The sequence below is a fragment of the Taudactylus pleione genome, unplaced genomic scaffold (genome assembly GCF_031769625.1).
Source record: "Taudactylus pleione unplaced genomic scaffold, aTauple2 ptg000040l, whole genome shotgun sequence".
In the NCBI taxonomy this organism is placed as follows: Eukaryota; Metazoa; Chordata; class Amphibia; order Anura; family Myobatrachidae; genus Taudactylus; species Taudactylus pleione.
This window is the reverse complement of record NW_028284442.1, coordinates 24,578,022-24,604,081: the sequence shown is the minus strand read 5'-3', so window position 1 is coordinate 24,604,081 and position 26,060 is coordinate 24,578,022. Positions and strand designations below refer to the sequence as shown.

The window sequence follows — 26,060 nt, the reverse complement described above, 5'->3', positions numbered from 1 at the left end:
GGAAGAAAGAGTTACCTAGGGCCTGATTCAGACCCACTCGCGAGCGGCTGTCCGCTCGCAAGTGGGTCGATGTTATGGACTGAGCATGCGCACGACGGAGGGAGCTCCGTCGTGCGCATGCGCCAGACGCGACGAGCGAAGGAAAGTCCTTCGCTCGTTGTGTCCGATCAAAGGGGGCGTGCTGTCAATGTTGATTGACAGCACGCCCCCTTTGGTGGGCGTGCTGGGGGCGTGCCTCCCTGACGGGGGCGTTCCCACGGGAACGCCTCCCGTCAGAAGCCGGCCCACTGACATCACTAGTGATGTCAGTGGGAGTGATTTTGGCTCTGATAGAGCCAAAATCACTCCGGAGCTTGCGGTTGAAAACCTCAACCGCAGGCTCCGGCTCGCAATTTCGATGGTCGGACCATCGCGGCCATCACAATGCACGCTCGTATAGCCTGTGGGTGGTGACCCACAGCTATACGAGCGTCCAGGAGGACGCTCCATGAAAATGGAGCCCGGCCCTCATTCAGAGCGTGCGCTCTGCTCAGAGCGTACGGCTCTGAATGAGGGCCTTAGTCATTTAAAAGGTAAGACTATGGCTATAAATTAAGGGAGAGAAATGAATGAGAAAATTAAACATGCTCATTATTGTATTTAGAACACAGGGGAAGATGAAGATGGATCAAGCTTTGGGGAGAGATAAAGTGGAGAAGTTGCCCAAAGCAACAAATCATCTTCTGTCATTTATCTAGAAGTCTCTGAATTGACAGACGCTAATTGCTTACTTTTGGCAACTTATCCAAGTCTTACTACATCTCCCCTTCAATCAACTAAATATAGTGGAGAGAGTAAACCAATCATCTTCTACCTGTCATTTTACATACTGTGGTCCAGAGGCAGCACAGGGCGGAATTGCAAAGCTGCACGCAATACAGTGCCCTCAGTAGTGCCCTTTATATAGTGCCCCCTGTAGTGGGTCCCCCCTATGCAGTACCCCTTATACAGTGCCCCAGTAGTGGTCCCCCCTATGCAGTGCCCCTTATACAGTGCCCCAGTAGTGGTCCCTCCTATGCAGTGCCCCTTATACAGTGCCCCCAGTAGTGGTCCGCCCTATGCAGTGCCCCCAGTAGTGCGCTTTATACAGTTTCCCCAGTAGTGGTCCCCCCTATACAGTGCCCCCAGTAGTGGTCCCTCATATACAGTGCATCCGGAAAGTATTCACAGCGCTTCACTTTTTCCACATTTTGTTATGTTACAGCCTTATTCCAAAATGGAATAAATTTATTTTTGTCCTCAAAATTCTACCCACAATACCCCATAATGACAACATGTAAAAAGTTTTTTTGAGATTTTTGCAAATTTACACTATACGATGTGTGTACCCAGCTTTAGTATTAGTAATGTTAGGGACCCATCTGATGGGGTTCACCTTGACATGCTATGATGTGCTATGAACCTCAGTCATACTCCATGCTATATGCAGAGTTTATACGTCTATTTTGATTATTAGTACTTGTAGTGCTTAGAGTGTGCACCAGCATCTTTTTCCTGCATGTTTTGTATAACGTCAATGTGTTATTCTGTGGAAAGTATATGCCGACTTCATATTAGTAAAATATGTCGGTATGAAACGGAGAATTAGACCTGTCCATTTTCTCCCCGGATCTCTCTGGCTTCTGTCCTCATGTAGAAATTGACTCCACGGTCCTCTAGCAGCTGAAATAGGAAGCGGGACTAAGATTAAGACAAAACAAAACAATTTCCTGAAAAGAAAGAAGTCAATACTGTGCAACGTACTGATTTATCATTTTTAGATTAGTTATGACCATACTCGCCGTCTTATTATATCTCCTCTCTGAGAGAAGCCTGGAGAGGAGACGCAGCTGGACACTTCGGAGGGCGAGTCTGAGCTTCTATGTCATTATGTCGTCACGGTAAACTGCCGAGAATCACAGGACAATGAGGAGGGGGCGTGGCTACATTACAAACTTTCGCGTCATTTAGTCCCGTCCCCTCCTTATGGAGCTGCGATTCCTGGCAATTATCTCCCCATCCTGCCCACTTCACTAGGAAGTGGGTGGGATTCGGAAGATCCGGACACTCTTCCGGGGGATGCGAGGGGCTACCCGAAAATTCGGGAGCCTCCCGCAACTACCGGGAGAGTAGGTAAGTATGGTTATGGTTAGTTATTTAATTAGTTAGTCATATATTGTTATATAATGGTAATGACAAGTTGGGCACTCCAAAATCCAAAGTACAGCAGGCTTGCCTACCCTCCCGATTCGGACGGGAGCCTCACAATAAACGGGTGCAGCTCCCACTTCCCCGGAAAGGTAGGCAAGCCTCCCGCCTGCCGCAGATCCCCCCAGGCCCCCCCGCCAATATCTGTCAAACCACCGCAGCGGGGGGCCCTCTGACGCGATTCACGCTGAATCGCCTCATTTTGGCCCCGCCACCTGCTTCATAATGCCAGTTTTTTCGGCATTGTGTAGCGGGCCAAAATGACGCAATGGTGTGGCCCCGCCCCCTGTCACGCCCACAAAACATCATCTGCCCATCCGGCCATGCCCGCTTTTGCTGGCCACACCCCCTGTAATGCCGATCTGGCTGCTCCCTCCCGGAAGGAGCAGCCAGATAGTCGGCAAGTATGAAGTACAGCCTGGGTGTTAAATAAAACACCCAGGTGTTTGTCAAAGTATAAAGCATAACAGAGACATTTAGGGCAACAGAGTGCCCTTTATCAGACAAAGGGACAGCTGTATCAAGCCTACTAAACAGTGGAGAAGTTGCCTATAGCAACCAATCAGCTTCTACATATCATGTTATAGAATGTACTTGATAAATGCTGGCTTTATGTCTGTGATTTTGTCCTCAGCTCAAACTTTTCTAGCAATTTATCAATACAGACAAATTCACCCCACAGGCCACTCTTATTTTAAACAATTAGTGTAGCAGATGTCAGATGGAATTCTAGCATTCTGTCATGTTGCTAAACAGGCCCTTAGCTTGAACAGCAATATCGTGCCCAAAATATTACTAAAGTCCATTGAATGTTACTACATATTATGTGACCACTAATCAGCCCACCTTGAAAAGTGAGGCATTCTGAAACTAGAACCCTTTTTCCGTCAGATGAGCTCACACATTGCATACACCTATTAACTTTCTGTGCTGCCCATTTTGTATGGGATACGGACCCTTTAAAATATTCTAGGAAACAAGCTCATGTAGACTGTTGATTTAATTAGAAGCAGAAATCTCTTGCATGTCAAATATGAGGGAGACTCCCTGGATTTCCTGTTACTCGCCAAGTTCTCTCTTTCGGAGCTCAAAAATGTTACAGATCCGTCCCCTTCACTGTTTTTTTTATTTTATTTGAACCTCTTACAGGTCAAAAAGCAGGGATCAGAAATGCTATTATTACTGTGGATGAAAAGGGCTAAATAGGGGCCACTGTAAGGCATGAACACTATCAGATTCCTATAAACACATAAATTACGCTGTGCTTTTCATGTAATATAATACAGTTCTGCTTGTGACTATGGAGGCAATTATAATGTATAAGAAAGGATCAAACCATACTGATCCTGCATCAGTGGATGCCACTACCATCCAAGCTTAATTATATATACCAAATTTGAAGATTCAAAATCCACTATAAGTCTATATATTGGTGCTATGTAGTGACAGCACCTGGCTAAGATCCTATAGCTGTTGTCACATCTGGCAGTGAATCATATTTCCTCAGTCCCCAGTGCCTGGTATGCTGACTAATAATGAGGTGGAGTCAATGATTTTTCCGGGTAAGGTGGAGGAATGAGGAAAATGTGGGGAGTAGCTAAATGTCTATGTATAAGAGTGGAATTGTTGGCTGCTGTGCACACTGTACGGTACCCATGGGCAGGATTACAGCAGGGAATACAGCAGCTATTAATCACAGTTTGCATATCTATAGTAAAAGTATTTACATCTTCTCATTCTTAGGAAAAATCATGCTTTTTGTCTGAAATACTGATTAACACCCACTTTGTATCACCAGTGACAGTGTTGGCAGTAAATACTAAACACTATTCGCAATGCCTATTTAATCTATACTAATATAAAAACATTGAGTCTGTTTCTTTCATGTTGGTGGAAAAACTACTGAAAAAGTCTAGAAATAACCTGCACTTTGTTTCCTCTCGATCCATCAAGTTAAAGCTGAGCAATACCAATAGAATGTAAGCTCTCACGAGCAGGGCCCTCGTCCCTCACGTGCTTCTCCTCCCCCTGCTTATAGTATAATTTACTCCTAACTCCCCAATTGGCACCTAACACTTGGTTGCTGAGGCCCTGCTGCTTGTGTTATGCAGCAATGTGTATAAACCATGTCCTTGTCCTGCATTGTTTTGTATTACTATTAACTGTTTTTCTTCAGTGCTCATGTACGTACTGTGTAAGGCGCTGCAGAACCTTTGTGGCGCCATATAAATAATGGATAAGAATAATAATAATAATAATACCAAAAACAAAATGTATTGACATCATCAAAGTAAGAGATAGGTGTGGCACCAAGTGCGTGGCTGGTAAGGGGTGGGGGGAGAGGTGCTTTGGGCCCGCGGTCACTTGAGTAGGATAGGCTACATAGTATGCTTGCCAACTTTCTGGCTGCCCCTTCCAGGAGTGGGCAGCCAGGTCAGCCCATTCACGGCTGTGATAGTGGGCGGTGCGGAGGCATGGCAGCAGGATCGCATCATGGCGTCCCGCCCCCCCCACTTTACAATGCTGAAATTTTTGTGCACAGGGCACACAGTGACATTGGTGTGAGTAGTGGGTGAAGGTGCTGCCACAACCAGTCTGTATAGCGCTGCTGGTCATGTGGTTGACTCCTATGACAGGGCCCCTTATGCAAAGACACACATCTAACACCTCAAATAATAAAAAATGTTGACAGAAGTGATTTCATCGTGGGTGAAGCCGCGGGCAACAGTAGTATATATGTAATAGATATAACACTCTTGGGTGTGCAGTCATACTCTGATATACACACGCCTTATTGTGCCTTGTGAAGTGCCAGGCCAAAGGCCGAGTGCGTTCAACCACCCAGGATGTACGTTCAACCACCCAGCAACACCAAAAGACCCGGAAGACCACGGAAAACAACTGTGGTGGATGACAGAAGAATTATTTCCCTGGTGAAGAAAAACCCCTTCACAACAGTTGGCCAAATCAAGAACACTCTCCAGGAGGTAGGTGTATATGTGTCAAGGTCAACAATCAAGGGAAGACTTCACAAGAGTGAATATAGAGGGTTCACCACAAGATGTAAACCATTGGGGAGCAACAAAAACAGGAAGGCCAGATTAGAGTTTGCCAAACAACATCTAAAAAAAGCCATTACAGTTCTGGAACAACATCCTATGGACAGATGAGACAAAGATCAACTTGTACCAGAGTGATGGGAAGAGAACAGTATGGAGAGGCAAGGAACTGCTCATGATCCAAAACATACCACCTCATCAGTGAAGCATGGTGGTGGTAGTGTCATGGCGTGGGCATGTATGGCTGCCAATGGAACTGGTTCCCTTGTATTTATTGATGATGTGACTGCTTAAAAAAGCAGCAGAATGAATTCTGAAGTGTTTTGGGCAATATTATATGCTCATATTCAGTCAAATGCTTCAGAACTCATTTTGCGGCGCTTCACAGTGCAGATGGACAATAACCTGAAGCATACTGCAAAAGCAACCAAAGAGTTTTTTAAGGCTAAAAACTGGAATGTTATGCTATGGCCAAGTCAATCCGTGAGACCTGAATCCGATTGAGCATGCATTTCACTTGATGAAGACAAAACTGAAGGGAAAATGCCCCAAGAACAAGCAGGAACTGAAGACATTTGCAGTAGAGGCCTGGCAGAGCATCACCAGGGATGAAACCCAGCATCTGGTGATGTCTATGCGTTCCAGACTTCAGGCTGTAATTGCCTGCAAAGGATTTGCAACACAGTATTAAAAAGTGAAAGTTAGATTTAGGATTGTTTAGTTTGTCCCATTACTTTTGCGCCCCTTAAAAAGTGGGAGGCACATATAGAAACTGTTGTAATTCCTACACCGTTCACCTGATTTGGATGTAATTACCCTCAAATTATATCTGAAAGTCTGCAGTTAAAGCACATCTTGTTTGTTTCATTTCAAAGCCATTGTGGTGGTGAATAGAGGCCAAAATATGAAAATTCTGTCAATGTCCCAATATTTATGCACCTGACTGTATATAAGAGCGCAGCCGCACACCCAAGAGTGGCATATCTATCTTATAAAATGGTCCCATGTGTGACAAGACAGTCCTACGTGGAGAATGATGTAGGGTGAAACGGATACAGAATAGGCTGTTGAATTATTATAATGAATAAACGATATCGGTATACCGCCGAATATTAGCCCGGCGGATGTTATACCGACGCCGGAAAGCAGAACAGCAGGATACCGACTAAGGTAAGTTTCTAACTATCCCTAGCCCCCTCTCCCCCTAACCCTCCCTTAGGGGTGCCTAACCCTAACCTCCTCCCGTAAGTGCCTAAACCTAACCCCCCCTCCCCGCAGCCTACACCTAATCCTCGGGGGGAGGGGGGGTGTGCCTATCCCTAACCTTCCCCCAAGGGTGCCTAACCCTAACCCTCCCTTTCCCTAACCTAACCCTCGCCCCCCCGTGGCTGTCCGCCCCCTGCGCTCGGGTTACCTTCGTTCGGAATGCTGGGCGTCGGGCTTCCGGTGTAGGTATAATGACTGGCGTCGAGATTTCAACGCCTGTCATTAGTCCCCTGCCAGGATTTGAGAGTCGGGAAGCTGGCGGTCTGCATTTCAACTGCTGGCTTTTTGACTGCATCCCGAATAAACATTTAACTGGATAACAGTGTAAGTGAATAAAACAGTTGAATATTCAGAATAGGCTGTTTAAACAGTTGAACATTAATGGCTACTGTCTCTGTAAGAGTGGTTCATTTTGGATAGAAAACCTGTGTTGTACAGTGAATGGAACTGGCAGGAAGTGCTTAATGTTTTTTCAGGGTCAGGGCTGACATGTCTACTCGCTGTTTGCTGTTCTGATTCCGAAGTGGCTGCTCAGATAAGACCTGCTCAAATTCTTTGAATAAATCACCATTGTACAAGTCAATCTTTGGCAAAAATTGGTATCAGGTCCTTTGAGTTATGAAGTAATTTTGGCATTTGTTTAAATTTTTCTGTCAGAAATGTATATTACTGTCAGTGTGGCAGTGATGTGCTGCTTTTCTGTGAGCAGTGTCTCTGTGAGAGATGTTCTTGTTTACACCTGTCTGCTTTCCGATATACTGTAGTGCTATGTTTTCTATCCACAGATAGTGAATTTTCCGTTATATGGTCACATTCTATAGTGGAACGCACGGTGGTGCGCATGTGCATATTAACATTTTGATTTCTGTCTGTTTTCCTTGGACTGTAAGATGACAGGTTGCAAGGCATGGCAGCCACACGCCACTGTTATTTATGTTATATTCTTTGCACATTTTGGCTATTTATGTATATCTGTGATTTTAATATTGTTATTAGATGTCTTTGGTCTATCTGGCTTACCATACTGTACATTTATTGGCGATATTTTTTAGCACAATGGTTATTTTTTTAGTCTTTTGGCGCCAATGCCTCCATTTTGTTTGATATATATATATATATATATATATATATATACACACACTGTGACACAGTTAGGTTAGGGGGTCCCTCTCCTGGGTAGAGGACTCCTTCCTTACACACACACACACAGCAGCAGGGAAGCAGCACACCAATCTGGATGCAAGTACAAGCTGGTCGGCGCCAGTCTTTATTGTACAATGTCAGAAACATAAAGAAAACAAATATAAATCCTAGCCCTGTCGGGGCACTAACTTCACAGGTAGTTCCCTCACTACCAGAACCTGGCAGGGCCTAATGCCCTAGCCAGCAACAAAAGCACAGCACAACACTCACAGTTAGGTATCCAAGTGTCTCTGAGCAAACTCCCTGCCTGCTCTCCCAGGTGAGACACTCAGCCCTAAACACACTAGGCTTATATTGGCCACTCTCAGGTGGGAACCCAATCAAGCCTGTTACCAGGCTGCGAGAACCAAAACCTGGAGTGGCCGTGGGTGGAGCCCTCCCTCTCCTCTCACCCACAACCCCCAAACCGGCTTTTCAGAAAGCCGAAACTCAAGCCTGCTTCACTGCAGACTTTCTCCTGGGGATTTAAAACACATGAGACAGGAATCTGGGATAAATGTCCCTGTCACAGACCACTTTACCAGTGATCCTATCACATATCCCCCCCCTTTGTTTCGACCTATGGGGCGGAACAACTGAAGCCCCCAAACAATGAACGCGTGACAACGCGTCTGCTTTAGACAACAGGCCCCCTGGCCGGTGTTCCACTGAAAATTTAAAAGTTTGTAACGCCAAGAAACATCTCGTAATTCTCGCATTACTGTCCTTATTTTCGGACATCCACTTCAAAGGGGCATGATCAGTGATCAATTTGAACTTTCTACCAACCAAGTAGTACCTGAGAGCCTCTAACGCCCACTTTATGGCCAACGCCTCCTTCTCCACTGTGGCACCGGGTAGGCATCGAATTTTGAAACACTGTTCAAGTTTCGGAAGTCATTGCAGAAACGCACACTCCCGTCGGGCTTTGGAATCAACACAATGGGACTTGACCATTCACTATGTGATTTTTCAATAACCCCTAACTCTAGCATATTTTTAAATTCTTTCGACACTGATGCTCTTGGTGCTTCTGGTAACCTATAGGGCTTTAGATTAACTTTAACCCCTGGGTCAGTGATGATGTCATGTTTAACGACCGAGGTTTTCCCAGGTACGTCAGAGAACAGCACCCTATTTCTGACCAGAAACTCCTTGACCTCTCGTTGTTGAATTGCCGACAGGGTTTTTGCCACTGTCACTTCGGGAACTAAGGGCCCTGGATTTACTGGAGGGACTCGGACGGCCGACAGTACCGTTCTATCTTTCCAGGGCTTTAACAGATTTATATGGTATATCTGTTGCGGCTTTCTTTTCCCCGGCTGGTAAACTTTGTAATTGACCTGTCCCACTGTTTCTAAGATTTCAAAGGGCCCTTGCCATTTAGCCAAAAGTTTATTTTCCACAGTGGGAACCAACACTAACACTCTGTCCCCAGGAGCAAAGCTGCGTAACCGAGCATTGCGGTTGTATACCCTCTGCCGTGCCTGTTGAGCCGGTTCCAGGTGCTCTCTTACTATCGGCACCTCTATAATAGGCAATGGAACTAGTGGACCCTTAGAACGTGGCCTGGGAGCATGATACTGTCACTCAGGGCAGGATGCGCAAAAGTCAGATACCTCTTTATGAAGCCCGGGCCAGAAAAACCTCTGCATTATTCGCTCAGTGGTTTTCTCTACCCCTAGATGGCCTGCCGTTATATGACCATGGGCCAGATCCAACACTGTTCTTCTGTAGGCTTTGGGAAGTATTAGTTGTTCCACAACATCTTCCCCCTTCTTAGTCACCTGATATAACAAATCCTGACACATTGCCATGTGGGGATAGGACAAAGGACTATCAGGGTCTATGGGTTTACCATCAACTACTTTTACATTCTCCCTGGCTTTTACCAAAGTAGGGTCATTCAACTGCTCCACAGCAAAAGACCTCTCTTCTGACCTCTAAATCAGGCAGATGATCACCTGGCCCAACAACACTTCCCACCTCAATGGGAGGCACATCCGTTGGCGGGCCACCGTCACACTCCGCATTCTCTAGTTCGCCAATCATAGTAGAAAAAGGGAGTACCTCTGACTCAGAAGAAACTCCCTCCTCCACTACACCGACAACCTTCTCAAATGGATCGGGGTTGTTCACTTCTGGAACAAAACGGCTTTCCCACAACTTCCAGAAGTGAGCAAAGTCTCTCCCCAATATTGCATCGTACATCAGACCATGCACCAAACCCACAGAAACTATAACAGAACCACATGGCGTCTCGATGTTCACCTCGGCAGTAACATAATATCGAGTATGCCCATGTATGCAGGTCACACCAACAGTTTTCCCTGTACGCCTCAAGGGGTTCACCAGCTCAGCTTTTATAAGTGTCACCAAGCTACCAGAGTCTAACAGTGCCTCTACTCGGTTGCCATCTATAGTGAGTACACACATGTGCTTATCAGTCTCAGCCTGCCGGTCAGCCGTACAGGCTGTCTGTGCAAAGAAAGACCCCCTGCGGTAGACATGAGCAGTATCACATTGCATAGGTTCAGTTGTAAGTGAACAATTAGTGGAAATATGGCCGAAGTCACCACACCGGAAACACTGTATCATATTAATGTCTAGTTGTTTACGGGGCAAGAACCTTCCCGGCCTGGCAGGCCTGTCTCCAGGTTCTACACCCTCAGTCTTAGGTACATTCCACCGCCCAGCACCCTTCTCCCCTGGAACAGTCTTACCAGTGTCTGTGGGAGTTCGCCGGTGCGCCATCGGGGCTCGGTGGGGCATACTCATCAGCTCCTCAGCCGCCACGTACCTCTCCACCAGCTCGACCAACTGGTCCGCGGACTTAGGGTCTGCATGGCTCATCCACTTGCGCAGAGTCACAGGTAATGATCGCAATTACCAGTCCATCACGACCCTTTCTACGATCTGTGGTCCCGTCAGCGTCTCGGGCTGTAGCCATTTTGAGGACAGATGGACAAGGTCATGCATCTGTGAACATGGAGGCTTGTCCTTATGGAACTCCCAGCGGTGGACCTGTTGGGCACGAACAAAGGTGGTGACTCCCAAGCGAGTTAGAATCTCCTGTTTAAGTTTTTTATAGTCCTTGGCATCAGACAGGCATAAGTCAAAATATGCTTTTTGTGGCTCCCCAGACAAAAAAGGTGCCACCAGACTTACCCACTGCTCCTGGGGCCAACTCTCCCTTTCGGCCGTTCTTTCAAATGCGGCGAGATAGGCCTCCACATCATCGCCCGAAGTCATCTTTTGGAGGAAGTGACTGACTCGTACGGAGTGAGTGGTGGTGGGAGAACCAGTATTAACATCTCTGGGCTGGGCGACCAGGTGCTGTACCACCTCTTTTATGGCCTGGCTGTTTTCCGCTAAGGCCTGGCGGGTTTCCTCGATGGCAACCTGTTGTTGCCCCTGGGCTGTCTCCAAGGCCAACAGTTGCACCCTGGTGGATTCCTGCAAAGCCCTGGTAGCTTCCTGCTGAGCTGCTGTAGCTTGGAGCAAGGCCTTAATTATGTCCTCCATTTTGTCCTGGGGTGTAGGTTGGAAGCTGAACCTTGCCTCTCTGAGCATTGGCTGACGCCTCCTCTATAGGACACAGCGTTATTTCCACACTCACAAATTGGGTGTCTGTCCCTTTAATTTTTAAACGGAAAGTTTTCCTCTCGCTGCAACTTCAGTGTGTGTGGGTTGCCTGCATTCTCCACCATATTGTGACACAGTTAGGTTATGGGGTCCCTCTCCTGGGTAGAGGACTCCTTCCTTACACACACACACACACAGCAGCAGGGAAGCAGCACACCAGTCTGGATGCAAGTACAAGCTGGTCGGCGCTAGTCTTTATTGTACAATGTCAGAAACATAAAGAAAACATAAATATAAATCCTAGCCCTGTCGGGGCACTAACTTCACAGGTAGTTCCCTCACTACCAGAACCTGGCAGGGCCTAATGCCCTAGCCAGCAACAAAAGCACAGCACAACACTCACAGTTAGGTATCCAAGTGTCTCTGAGCAAACTCCCTGCCTGCTCTCCCAGGTGAGACACTCAGCCCTAAACACACTAGGCTTATATTGGCCACTCTCAGGTGGGAACTCAATCAAGCCTGTTACCAGGCTGCGAGAACCAAAACCTGGAGTGGCCTTGGGTGGAGCCCTCCCTCTCCTCTCACCCACAACCTCCAGGTCCCAAACCGGCTTTTCAAAAAGCCGAAATTCAAGCTTGCTTCACTGCAAACTTTCTCCTGGGGATTTAAAACACATGAGACAGGAATCTGGGATAAATGTCCCTGTCACAGACCACTTTACCAGTGATCCTATCACAATACATACAGGGGCCCGGTGAGGTGACAGGGTGTTTGCTGCCCTGCTGCTGCCCGTTTGACTCCTGAAAATTGATGCTGTTGTATATGGATGTGATGCGTCTTGACAAAAGTCTGTCACTGGACCGAAACGTCAACAACATTTGGACATCATTAATTTGGTTGTATTGATGAATTAGTTAAAACCTTTAAACTTGTCTAGACAGGTAAGTGCCCTCGTTCTACATTGTGTTTCGATTTTGCACATACACACACATACATACACACACACACATATATGTATGTTACCAGATAACAGAGAGCATTAAGGGCCTCATTCAGAGGCGGTCGGAGGATGCAAGCGGTCGCTCAGAAACTGGGCGGCCGCTTGCATCCTGACCGGCCGCCTCTGTTTCGGTCGTTAGGCTGTGGGTTTACACCCACAGCTCTAACGACCGCTAGGGTGATGGTCGCGATGGTCTCCATCGGAGCTTACGACGAGACCCTAGGGTAGGGTCTCACTTGTCGTAAGCCCCGGAGAGCTTCTGGCTCTGTCAGAGCTGATGTCAGTGGGGCCTCCCCCAAACGGTAGGCGTTCCCATGGGAACGCCTCCATTTGGGCTGCCACCCCCCCGGCCCGCCTTCCAAACGGGGCGAGCTGTCAATCAACATCGACAGCTCGCCCCCTTTGGAAAGAGACCCGCTACGACCAGCGCTGTCGGTCGTAGCGGGTCTCACGCATGCGCACTTGACAAACATCGAGGCGGCCGTGCGGTCATAGACCGTACGGCCGCCTCTGAATGAAGGCCTATGTCTCATGCAAATGCCCAGTTTTGATGATATAGGACAAATCTATTTTTAGATTTACCTTCATTGCGACTGCTCCAATCTGGGATCCTAATACAGCCTGGAAGGGAACATCAGATTTTCCAATTACAGACACTGAACCTGCTTTGTCAGAGAGGAAAGCTGCAACTTCCATACCTAGATATAAAGTAATAGCTTAGGTATAGTTTGATAAGACTATTATAAAAAGTAGTTATAATATATTCAGCTGGCCAACACCAATTATTAACTACACATATACTGGTGATGACACTTCCCCTACAAGTGACCCTGTTCTCACAAACCAAATCACACGAGTGGTCAGGTCATTGACTTCTACAAATCAGCACAATCAACATTGACATTATTTAATTGTTAACAGTTTGATCTATACCCACTCAATTCAAAGCTTAGGACATTATTGGATGAGAAGGAAAATACAATAAAATGCTCAGATGTTAGTCAAACGCACCTTAAAAAACGAAGTAGTCCTGATTGCCTGACATCATCTATTGTAGTATCAGCAGTAATTGTCACTGCTCAGATCTTTGCAAAGGTGAATTGCCGCTTGTCAGAATCAGAACCTGTGGACTGACTGCAGCCCAGTCACAGCGGCTGCAATAATTTACTGATGCTGACAAGCAGCGATCTTGCGATACTTAGTCTCACACGTGGATGCATGTCGCATTACTAACTTTTAATTGAAAATAATGATGGACAATCAGTAGCTGGCAGTGGACAACCCCGAGGATAACACTGGGTACCAGACATAGGAGACAGAGGAGGAGGCAACATAGATTGAGAAAGGAAGCAATGCAAACATTAAATTGAGTAGTTATGGAACTGCGCATGCTCCGGAAACTCTCTCGCTCCGGAGCTCTCTACAAAAGGGGCGGCTGTCGATGTTGATCGACAGCTCGCCCCGTTTTGTAGGCGGGCCGGGGGGGTGGTTTCCAAAACGGAAGCGTTCCTTAAGGAACGCCTACCGTTTTGTGGGCGGCCGCACTGACATCATCAGTGATGTCAGTGGGGAGTTTCCTGCTCGATCAGGAAGCTCCCTGGGGCTTGCAGTTGCCGAGACCCAACCTTAGGATCTCGTTGCAAGCCCCGATGGTGTTCACCATCGCGACCATCAACCTGGTCGGTCGCTAAGCTGTGGGTGGTAACCCACAGCTTAGCTAGCGACCAGGAGGCTGCACTGAAAAAAAGGAAGCGGCCGCCCTCATTCAGAGCGAGAGCTCACTTCTTGCGAGCGCCTCTGAATGTGGGCCCAAGTCTCTACTATAGAATAATACTGGCATGTCATGTTCTACCAGACATTATGACTGGCATATGGCTCTATATTGGGCATTATTACTGGCATAGCGCACTATACTAGATACACTCAATTTAATGTACTATCATAGATTATTCTACTGGACATTACTACTAGCCAACTACTTCCCTTGGCATACTAAGTTCTGGGCTTTATTACTGACATATTACACCTTACTTGGTGTTATTACTGATATACAGTATTAAACTGGGCAATATTTTATCATATATTCTAATCATCTGAATCTGGTTATATGATTTCTTTTTTTAAGGTCTGAAGATTTGTGTAGGATTCCTTTTTATGGTTACTTATGCCTTATGCTATTTTCCACAGATTTTACATGTAGTGCATAAGTAATTGTTAGACAATAGAGATTATTAGCCAAAGGTGTGGTCTGTGTACTCACCTATGAATGAACTTCCCAGGATCACCACGTTTTTGCCCACGGCAGTCTCACTGATTGTATTCGCGTCTTCAGGAGAGCGCAGATAGAAAACGTATTGTAAAGTGGAGCCAGTGCACCTAAGCTCTCTAGGTCTAAGATACAGGCAGGAGATATAAGATCAATTGTATTGGTAATAAAGTCACATTCAGTAAAACAGAGCCATGCTTAATCGCCCAACTGCCCAAAACCTACGTAGAAGGCAATTGAAAACTTTATACCATGTCGTTCTCCTTTAAAGTATCCATATATCAGTACTGAGTCGTCTAGTCATTTTGGAGGGGGTAACACAGGGCCTGATTCAGAGCCGGACGCTATTTGCGCTCGCTCGTTCAGAAAAAGGGGCCGGCTATTTAAATTGAGCGCTCGCTCTTTGCGGTCTGTTGACGCCTCTATGTCTATTTTGTAAAGACGCCCCCTGGCCGCTCGCATCCTACGTCATCTCCGCTATTTATCAGATTAATCGAGTACATCGAAAGGCGTCTGAACTGCTCGCAGTGCTTGTGGTTGGATTTTCCTACCGCAATCATGCGAACAGTTCAGGCTAAGAAACAACCAAGTGACATGGTCGATGCCGCTGCTTTGTTAATTATGCACACCCTTAAAACGCCCGTTTGGTCGTTTGGCATCGCTGCGTTCAGATCACCACTCCCCGTTATCAAGCACCTTCCCATGTTACCACCCACAAACGCCTCATCCTGTCACTCAAATTAGCAGGCACTCGCCAGCAGGGTCTGGCGGTTGTGGATGTACACCCCGGCGGCGTCCCGCGCAGGGGTATAAGTCTCGGAGTCACTTACCTACCGGTAGGATTTGTTGGTGAAAAAGGCTTGGGCTGCTGGTAGCTGGTGTTAGAGTTTCCTTTTGCAGATGCGGTGTTGGATGGCTGCTGCGGTGTCAGCAGTTAGAGGAAGCTCTGTGTGTGGTAGTGGCTTGCTGGTGCACTGTGGGGCTTGGTGCACCGCGTTGCTGGCGTTCTGTTCCCGCTGCCTGGTGGGTGCCTGCTGGTGTGGATCGCTTAGGGATTGCTGCTGGATGAACAGCTGTGAGTGGAGCTGGTGTTGGTTGCTCCCAGGGGGCGGTGCGTGGTCGCCTGGGTCTAGCAGGTGGAGTGGTGATCAAGAGGGGTGCGCAGGGTTTTGCTAGGTGTGATGCCCAGCGCGGCCCTGCGGGTGGTGGGTAGAGAGGGTTCTGGAAGCAGCAAGGCTCGACCGAGTTCTCCGCGGGAATGAAGAGCTCTGGTGTAAGCTGGCTGTGGTGTCAGAATGTAGGGGGTCTCTGACGCGTTTCGGCAGGGGCTCTGCCTTCTTCAAGGAGGTAAGAAGTGTGGCTATGCATGTGTGAGGTTTAAATGTGGAACTTCCGGGTTCTGTGTTTGTCAGGTGGTGGAGATGACCAATCAGGGCTAAGAGTGGGTGTGGCCCATGTATCTGATAAGTCATGGGTGATTGTGCGAGGCTAAACCTGTGGTTGGGTGATAACGTCACGTGGTTTGGGCAGCCAATGGTGTGCTGTGCTGCTGTGGGTGTGTTAGCTGGGGCTCGTGTCTGGGTGCATATGTGGCTGCCATGGGGATTGTGACCGGCTGTGAATGGTCAGCAGCGGTCATGTGGTGTCGGCAGCCAATCGTGTGCTCTGCTGGTGTGGGTGTGTATGCTGGGGCTGGTGTGCTTTAATGCATTATGCAGCTGCTATGGGGATCGAGACTGGGTGCGGTTGGTTGGAGGTGGTCACGTGGTGCTGGCAGCCAATCTTGTGCTAGGGTTTCCGTATGTTTACATGGGTTAAGGTGACAGCTGACTCTGGCGTGCGTTGGGCGGAGGAGGTATGCGGAGTGTTTTGTGCTGTGTGGAGGATTTAATGAGCGGGCAGGGGCATGTGGCGAGTAGGGTGTGGGTCAGGGGCATCGGGGTGTGTAAGGCAATTATTGTGGAGGTGGGGATGTGAAACCGCATTGTCATGGTAGTTTAGTCCCGTGGTGCAGGCGGCCAAACATGCGCTGTAATAGGCTGGGTGTGTGTGTGGGGGTGATTATGAGGGTGATGGTTGGTGGCTCGGGTGACCACAGGGGTCCGGGGAGGTGTGGATGGGCATCTCTCCGGGGATGGTGGCTAGGTGATCGGGCAGGGGGAGATGGAATAAGACTGGTGCGTGTGGCATGTGTCAAGCTGGCAGTGCTGTAGTGGACATTCCTGTTATGTGTATAATGGTGTCTAGATGATGGCCGCGTGTGGTGGGAGGGTGGGTGTAGTGGTTAGTATCGCTATTCTGTATGATGTGTGGAATGCCAGGGTTGTGTAAGTATATATGTAGTGTGGCCAAGTGGTTAAATCGCCTGACACGGGGAAGTGTGTGTTAACGTGTGGCGAGGAGGAGTAAGGTTGGTGTGTTGACTAATTGGTTCTTAGTGTGTGGAATGTGTTTGGTGCAGTAGTGTGTAAATGGTCTTGTTGTGGAGAGGGGGAGGGAAGGGGTGCCGTCTTAGTGTTGTGTGCTTGAATTTGCACCCATTACACCCCACTGCCACACACATTTAAGACAAACCCCGCCCACCACTTCTCTATGTTGCTATGGCTCCTGTCTGACACACATCACCGGTCCGTAACATGAACACACACTTGCCCCCTACCCCCCCCTCACGCTACACTTTATCCCAGCCTCCACACACATTCCTGCCTCTATAGTGACCACACCACCCCAAGACGGCACCCCTTCCCTCCCCCTCTCCACAACAAGACCATTTACACACTACTGCACCAAACACATTCCACACACTAAGAACCAATTAGTCAACACACCAACCTTACTCCTCCTCGCCACACGTTAACACACAATTCCCCGTGTCAGTCGATTTAACCACTTGGCCACACCACATATATACTTACACAACCCTGGCATTCCACACATCATACAGGTTAGCGATACTAACTACTACACCCACCCTCCCACCACACGCAGCCATCATCTAGACACCATTATACACATAACAGGAATGTCCACTACAGCACTGCCAGCTTGACACATGCCACACGCACCAGTCTTATTCCATCTCCCCCTGCCCGATCACCTAGCCACCATCCCCGGAGAGATGCCCATCCACACCTCCCCGGACCCCTGCGGTCACCCGAGCCACCAACCATCACCCTCATAATCACCCCCACAAACACACCCAGCCTATCACAGCGCATGTTTGGCCGCCTGCACCACGGGACTAAACTACCATGACAATGCGGTTTCACATCCCCACCTCCACAATAATTGCCTTACACATCCCGGTGCCCCTGATCCCCACCCTACTCGCCACATGCCCCTGCCCGCTCATTAAATCCTCCACACAGCACAAAACACTCCGCATACCTCCTCCGCCCAACGCACGCCAGAGCCAGCTGTCACCTTAACCCATGTAAACATACGGAAACCCTAGCACAAGACTGGCTGCCAGCACCACGTGACCACCTCCAACCAACCGCACCCGGTCTCGATCCCCATAGCAGCTGCATAATGCATTAAAGCACACCAGCCCCAGCATACACACCCACACCAGCAGAGCACACGATTGGCTGCCGACACCACATGACCGCTGCTGACAATTCACAGCCGGTCACAATCCCCATAGCAGCCACATATGCACCCAGACACGAGCCCCAGCTAACACACCCACAGCAGCACAGCACACCATTGGCTGCCTAAACCACGTGTCGTTATCACCCAACCACAGGCTTAGCCTCGCACAATCACCCACGACCTATCAGATACATGGGCCACACCCACTCTTAGCCCTGATTGGTCATCTCCACCACCTGACACACACAGAACCCGGAAGTTCCACATTTAAACCTCACACATGCATAGCCACACTTCTTACCTCGTTGAAGAAGGCGGAGCCCCTGCCGAAACGCGTCGGAGACCCCCTATATTCTGACACCACAGCCAGCTTACACCAGAGCTCTTCATTCCCGCGGAGAACTCGGTCGAGCCTTGCTGCTTCCAGAACCCTCTCTACCCACCACTCGCAGGGCCGCACTGGGCATCACACCTAGCAAAGCCCTGCGCACCCCTCTTGATCACCACTCCACCTGCTAGACCCAGGCGACCACGCACTGCCCCCTGGAAGCAACCAACACCAGCTCCACTCACAGCTGTTCGTCCAGCAGCAATCCCTAAGCGATCCACACCAGTAGGCACCCACCAGGCAGCGGGAACAGAACGCCAGCAATGCGGTGCACCAAGCCCCACAGTGCACCAGCAAGCCACTACCACACACAGAGCTTCCTCCAACTGCTGACACCGCAGCAGCCATCCAACACCGCATCTGCAAAAGGAAACTCTAACACCAGCTACCAGCAGCCCAAGCCTTTTTCACCAACAAATCCTACCGGTAGGTAAGTGACTCCGAGACTTATACCCCTGCGCGGGACGCCGCCAGGGTGTACATACACAACCGCCAGACCCGCTGCCAACCCACCACTCCCCTCCCCCCGAGACATCCTAAGACTGTTGACCAAAGGTCCAGCAGGGGTAACGCGCCGGTCTATTGAACTGCACGGAAAGGAGCCCCCTAAAAGGGTCCACTCACCTCCCCAGTCTCCACCCACACACACCCCCTAAGTGGATCGCTCACCCCACCTGGGTGCTTGGGACCGAACAGGATTAGTACTGTTTTTTTCCAATAAACCCTTTGGCCCCCATTTCTGCCTCTGTCTTCATTTCCTCACCCACCACCTCCAGTCCATTAGACCCCCTTCCCTCCCTACACCCCATCACTCCACACACAACATCGAACACAAAAGACCACAACACACTATTACTCCAGCATTACACCCATAGGGCGAGCGCACCCTCCACACCCTCTACCCCATTCTATCGTTACACAGGACCCGGTACTCCTGCTTTTAGGAAGGTGCAGCACCCCGACACAAACAATACATCTCACATCCCATCTGCCCATACAGCAGAGCGCAGTTCTAACCCATCATTTCCAGCGCTGAGGATTATGCCTTAGGTGCACTTGGACATCTATGTGCTGCTCCATGACTTGGTTACTGAGGTTGCCATCATGGGCACAGCCATGACAGTCTTCATCACCTGAATGACCCTTCGCCCAATGGTAGCATGGTTGTTGTCAGCTGACGCTGTCCTCCAATGGACTGCTACCTTGGGGTATATAACTAGGCTCTGGACAACAGGAAGTTGCCTGTACAACGTCGTTTCTGTTAGTGTTTGCTTGCTGTCACTTCTTTCCAGGTTCCCTTGCTATTCTGCTCTCGAGTCATTTCTAGTCCTGTGCTAGCGGTGCGCCTGGATACATTGCCCGCGTACTCTGTACATCCTCCGAGTACAACCACATTCTCACCCTCCTGTGCCAGCGGTGTGTCTGAGACCTTGCCCACGTACTCAGTAAAACATCCGAGTACAACTACAGTGTCACTCTCCTGTGCCAGCGGTGTGTCTGATACCTTGCCAGCGTACTCACTACAACATCAAAGTACAAATACAGTGGCACTCTCCTGTGCCAGCAGTGCGTCTGATATCTTGCCCGCACACTCAGTACAATATCCAAGTACAGAAACTTCGCTAGTGCTTCTTTCAGAAATACACTCTCTTGGGCCTCATCAGCCTGTTATCTCCCTCCATTTCCCACCTTTGGTCGGATACCTGACCAAAGGGTCGCGACCTGCTTGCTAGGTGCAACTTAAACCCATATCCTGCTTGGAGGGGCCACTGGTGAACACCTCCCAGCAGTTTAGACACCGCGCCTTTGGTCAGGTCTGGCCAACATTCGATACTTGTGGATGAGGAGGACATACATCCAGGCCCCTCGCCTCCAATGCCTTCCACAACCTGGGACCTCAGCTTTCAGCTCCTCAGTAGGAGAGCCTCATGAGCCAGTTGTGACAGGAAGACTCTTAGGAGGAAATGGACGGTTTTGCCTATAATAAAATCTTCCCTTCCGCAGCACAAGTTTACAAATGTCAGTGATAATTCCCAAGTCAGAGTTCATTACATTTCCCCCTTAGTCTTCATTTTCATTGTGGTTACCCCTTTGGTGGATAGCCAGCCCTGTTTCAATCCAACAGTGCATTTCTACTTTATATCATGTACTATTATGTCTATTTATGTAACATATATTGGATGTATTGATTTTCTTCTTTTTTTTTTTTTTTTCAATATTCAATTTTAATTGATTTTCAAAAGAGAAGTATTGGACATATACATAATAGAAACATACAGAAAATGAAGAATAATAATAAAAAAAATAAAAAATGGGGGGGGGGGGAGAAAAAAAAAAAATTACATAAACAGCTGAACTCCACTTAGAAAGGTACATACAGTATAATTATATCTTTAACTCCGTATAACTTCTTAAATTCAAATACCGAAAATATAGCACTGATATGAGGAACATACATTCACTAGTCGTGACCTCTTCCTTATATATTGGCTTTTCCATACTCAGCTCGATAATCAATATTACCATATAACCTTATTGTAAATTATGTCAAATAAAATCTTGAAAATATTATTGTATTGTTTAATTCACATCAGTTATCCGGGCCACCTTTATGATTCCTATATTCGGTCCATACAAACCAACGGACCAAGGGATTAGAAATTGATGACGAGTATTTGGCCGCTGCCGTTTCGATTTCGTAATGGGCCTGGATTTTATTTTCAATAGCTTGTATATTGGGAATAATATTAGATTTCCACTGCTGAGCTATTAGTAATTTTGTAGAGATTAATATATTTCCCATAACATAACGATCACTACTGGAGATGGGGCACCGATATAAATGGAACATAGCTATTAAAGGATCCGGATCTATAGAGATCTTCAAAACCCGGGTTATGAGATTAAATACTTGGCTCCATAGTGAATGAATCATGGGACATGTCCAGAACACGTGTGGTAGTGTACCCACCATCCCACAATGTCTCCAACAAAGATTAGAAACTGTAGGACAAATCTTATGAAGTTTCTCTGGGGTTAGGTACCATCTATGCAGTAATTTATAGTATTGTTCTACATGAGAAACACATTTTGAGAGTGCAAAACAGTTACGGAAAACTAACTGCCAATCTTCTTCAGTCAAAGAGCATGACAGATCTGATTTCCATTTAATCAAAGAGGAAAATTTAGAGGGTTTTATGGAATCAATTATAAGAGAGTACAACCAGGTTATGCTACCCTTAGATGTAATTGTATCCATCCTTTTTTGTAAATATTGTGGTATTTTACTAATATGGTGAGGGGCGTTTATTACATTATATAACCAGTGGCGTAATTGTAGAAATTGAAAGAAATCCTTTATTGGAATAGAAAACTTATCACAAATCTGAGCAAAGGAGTTCAACATGTCTTCTTTAGTTATATCACCCAGGGAGAGCGCCCCCCTGTCTATCCAGTTATCAAAACATAAATTTGGAATAAGGGTCGCGATTCCCCTAAGGGAGAGGTTAGTAGTGGGTAGAGAAAAGTCATTCAGTCTAGAGACTACCTCGAGCCAAGCCTTCCTAGTAGACATGGTAGCTGTTAGATACTTTGTATTGTGGATATTACTGGATTGAGGCAGCCATAGCACATCAGTCAAAGGTAGTGGGAACATCGCGTCCCTCTCTAATATAACCCATGATTTTGGCTTGTCTAATTCGAACCAATCTCCATTTTGGCTCATTAAACATGCTAATTGATATATTTGCAGATTTGGAAATGCCAAGCCCCCATTCCGTTTTGGCAAGGATAAGATATTCCTAGCTATTCTAGGCTTCTTACTTTTCCAGACATATGTAATAAACAGTTTATGAAATTCATCCAATATATATCTTGGAACCAGCACCGGAATTGTTCTAAAAAGATACATCAGCTTGGGAAGAAGCATCATTTTTAATACAGCAATTCATCCCAGCCAAGAAACCTCCTGCAGCATCCAATCTTTCAGTAATAAAGATAGCGTGTTCAATAAAGGGAGGTAATTCCTGGATATTATATTAGGAATTTGTGGTGTAATTTGGATCCCTAAGTATTTAAGGCTCCTAGTTTTCCAAATATATGAGTACGATGCCTTGAACGAGGCAAGCATATTTGGTTCAATATTGATCGGGAAAGCTTCAGTCTTGGATGTGTTCAATTTATAGTATGATACATGCGAATAATTCTCTATTAAGTCATGGAGCTTTGACAAACTAGAAATGGGATGGGTGAGGGTCAATAGCACATCATCTGCAAATAAACATATTTTATTGTGTACCCCTGCAATGATAGGTCCTTGAATATCTGATGTGGATCTGATAGATTCAGCCAAAGGTTCAATAGCGCAAATATTAGTGGGGATAATGGACAGCCCTGGCGTGTGCCATTAGTTATATCAAACCCAGTGGAAAGCTTACCATTTGAAAACACTTTGGCTATGGGATTAGAATATAGGGCCATTATAGAGGACAAAGCTCTATTACCTATTCCAAAGCACTGTAACACCGCCCTTAAATAGCCCCAGTGGAGTCTATCAAATGCCTTCTCCGCATCCAGGGAAAGCACCAGCAATGGCTCACCCGAACCGGAAAAGGCCTCGATCAGATCAATTACACGTCTTGTGCTGTCTGGGGCTTGGCGGCCCAAGACAAACCCCACTTGGTCTTGGTGAATCAGGGATGGTAAAAGTAATTTCAGTCTATTTGCAATCAATTTTGCGTAAATCTTGATATCCGTATTTAATAATGCTATCGGGCGATAATTTGAAATAAGGGAGGGATTCTTGTTTGGTTTTGGAAATACCACTAATCTAGCTTCCAACATTTCCTTGGGTAGAGAGCCGCATTCTGAAACTTTATTAAAAAGGTTTGCCAATGTGGGATTCAACAACTCTCTGAATTCTTTATAAAATTTATTGATAAACCCATCTGTTCCCGGAGCTTTTTCTAAGGGTAGAGATTTAATCACTTTGTCTACCTCTTTGATCGACCATGGCTCATTCAGGGAAGCGACGGCTGTGTCATCTAAGGAAGGGAGTTGTAGGGTATTCAGGAATTTATCAATATCTGTCGTGGTCGGTTGGGATATTAGCGGATCATCTTTTAAATTATATAATTTAGAATAGTAGTCGGCAAAGGCGTTTGCTATTTCATAAGGATCGGTTACTTTAGCTCCTTTGGAGTTGTAAATCATCTTATATTGTTCCTTAGCTATTTTGCTCCATAATTTCCTTGCCAACATTCTTCCCGCAATGTCGCCCTGGATATAATATTTCTGTTTTAATTTAAAAATGTTTCTATGAACTACTTCCAAAGCCAGCACATTCAACTCTTTTCTCGTTTTTAAAAGTTCTCGATAAATTTTATCATTAAGAGGTGAATTTTTATGTCTGGCATCAAGGTCAGCCAATTTTAACTCTAAATATATTCTACTCTTAATAGTGGTTTTCCTAAGTCTCGCCGCTGCTTGGATGGCTGATCCTCTCACCACCGCCTTAAGGGTGCACCAATGATTATCTAAAGAGGTGTCTTCTGGTTTATTTGTTTCCAAGAACATTTTAGTAGATTCCATAATGGTCTGTCTAGCCGTGGGATTATTCAGAAGGTGGGCACCCATACGCCATGGTCTAGGCGGAATCTTATGTGACTCAACATCCCAATGTAAGACAAGGGCCGAGTGGTCTGACCATGCTACTTGTAATATTATAGCTTTCCTGAATTGCCGCAATGTCCATTTACCTGATAACGCTAAATCTATCCTTGAATAGGATCGATGCACATGGGAGTAGAACGTGTAGTCTCTGGTCGTAGGGTTTTTTGCCCTCCATGTATCGTAGATATCATACTCTGATATTATTCTATTAAACACTTTAGAGTGATTCAGTACCTGCTGTGGCTGTAGTTTATTAGTGGATGAAGATTTATCTAAGGAAGGGTCTAGCACCATGTTGAAATCTCCCACTAATATAACCTGTCCCTTGCTATGTTGGTGGAGAATGGCACAGAATTTTCTGCAAAATACGGTTTGTTTAGCATTTGGGGCATATACTGTGGCTATTGTGACTATCCTATTTTCTAATTTCCCTATCAAGATAAGATATCAGCCATTAGGGTCTACAATTTGGTCCTCTAGTGTAAATTGACAGAAACTGGCAAATAATATAGCCACTCCAGCTTTTTTTTGTGGACCATTGGACAAATACGATTTTGGGTAATAAGAATTCGTGAATTTCGGGGGAGCTGAGCAAATAAAATGGGTCTCTTGGACCGCAACTATATGGGCTTTATGTTTATGGAAAAAATTAAGGGCCAATCGCCTTTTGTTGGGCGAGTTTAGCCCTTTAACATTTAAAGACAATAGATTAACCATTGAGTCACTATACAATATTTATAACTTATGCTATATTTAACCACGTAGAACAACTGATCTATACATATAGTACCTTTAGAGCAAGGAGTAAAATTAAGTAAAGAAATAATTGCGCTGCCAAAACAGGAGGGAAAACAGCTGTATAGATAAAACAAAAAAAGGAAAGGAAAACAAATTAGGGAAGGTAAAATAAAGCACCCTATGGGAGCTCTTTGGGACCACCTCCTGAGGCGGTACATACTAGGTATATAGTGGGGGTAGCGACCTCCCCCACCACTCCATATTAAACAATCTAAATGTAAATATCAATCTGCTATTATCAATAAAGATTAAAAAAAAAACCACATTGAAATAGTTATCAATTTATCTAACATTATCAGATATTATCGGAGCCGACTAACTGGAGAAAGGAGATATATTATAAATCTAAAGGCACTTAACATATTAGCCTTTTTAATTAACTTATAGCAAAACCTGCGCTATGAGGAAAATAATGAACACTGTAATATTACTTAAGACCATTCAAGTTCGACCCTTGGACTTTTGACCAACGATGCCGAGATGTTCTCTAGGTTCCAAGCGACCATCAGCTGGATACCGTCTTCCGGTGATGATACCACTGTGGTTGTCCCATTTCGAGCGATCAGCAATTTGGTGGGGAAACCCCACCGATAAGGTATATTAGCTTGTCGTAGAGCCTTTGTAACGGAGTAGAAAGATCTGCGCTTAGCTAATGTAGCTGATAGGTCTCCATAGATTTGAAGGTTGCCTAGCACAGGTCCTGTGATGTTGGAGGATCTTGCTGCTCGTAACACGGCTTCTTTGATATGAAAGTAATGGAGTCTCATGACTGTATCTCTGGATGAGCCCTCTGGGGCATTTCTGGATTTAGGTAGACGGTGAATCCCATCTATCAGAAAGTCAGTTATAGTAACTGTAGGAAGAAGTTTTGCAAACAAATTAGTGGCATATTCTTTGAGATCTGAGTTGGTTACGGACTCTGGAATGCCCCTGATTTTGATATTGTTACGTCGGGATCTATCTTCCATGTCTCCGACTTTATTTCTCAGGGTAGTCACTTCTGATTGAAGTTGTTCGTGTAGCGTG

General features: G+C 46.5%; 1 protein-coding gene across 1 annotated transcript in view; it reads right to left on the bottom strand.

Annotated features, from left to right (window-relative positions):
• LOC148538441 (apoptosis-inducing factor 3-like) overlaps nucleotides 1–26,060 on the bottom strand; it is a 155,487-nt gene that overhangs the window by 44,922 nt on the left and 84,505 nt on the right. The window contains exons 10-12 of the mRNA XM_088454862.1: nucleotides 14,579–14,709; nucleotides 12,901–13,016; nucleotides 1,630–1,701 (exon numbers count right to left, since the gene is read on the bottom strand). Coding sequence (XP_088310988.1) covers nucleotides 1,630–1,701; nucleotides 12,901–13,016; nucleotides 14,579–14,709 — 319 coding nt within the window. The remainder of the gene's footprint in view (nucleotides 1–1,629; nucleotides 1,702–12,900; nucleotides 13,017–14,578; nucleotides 14,710–26,060) is intronic.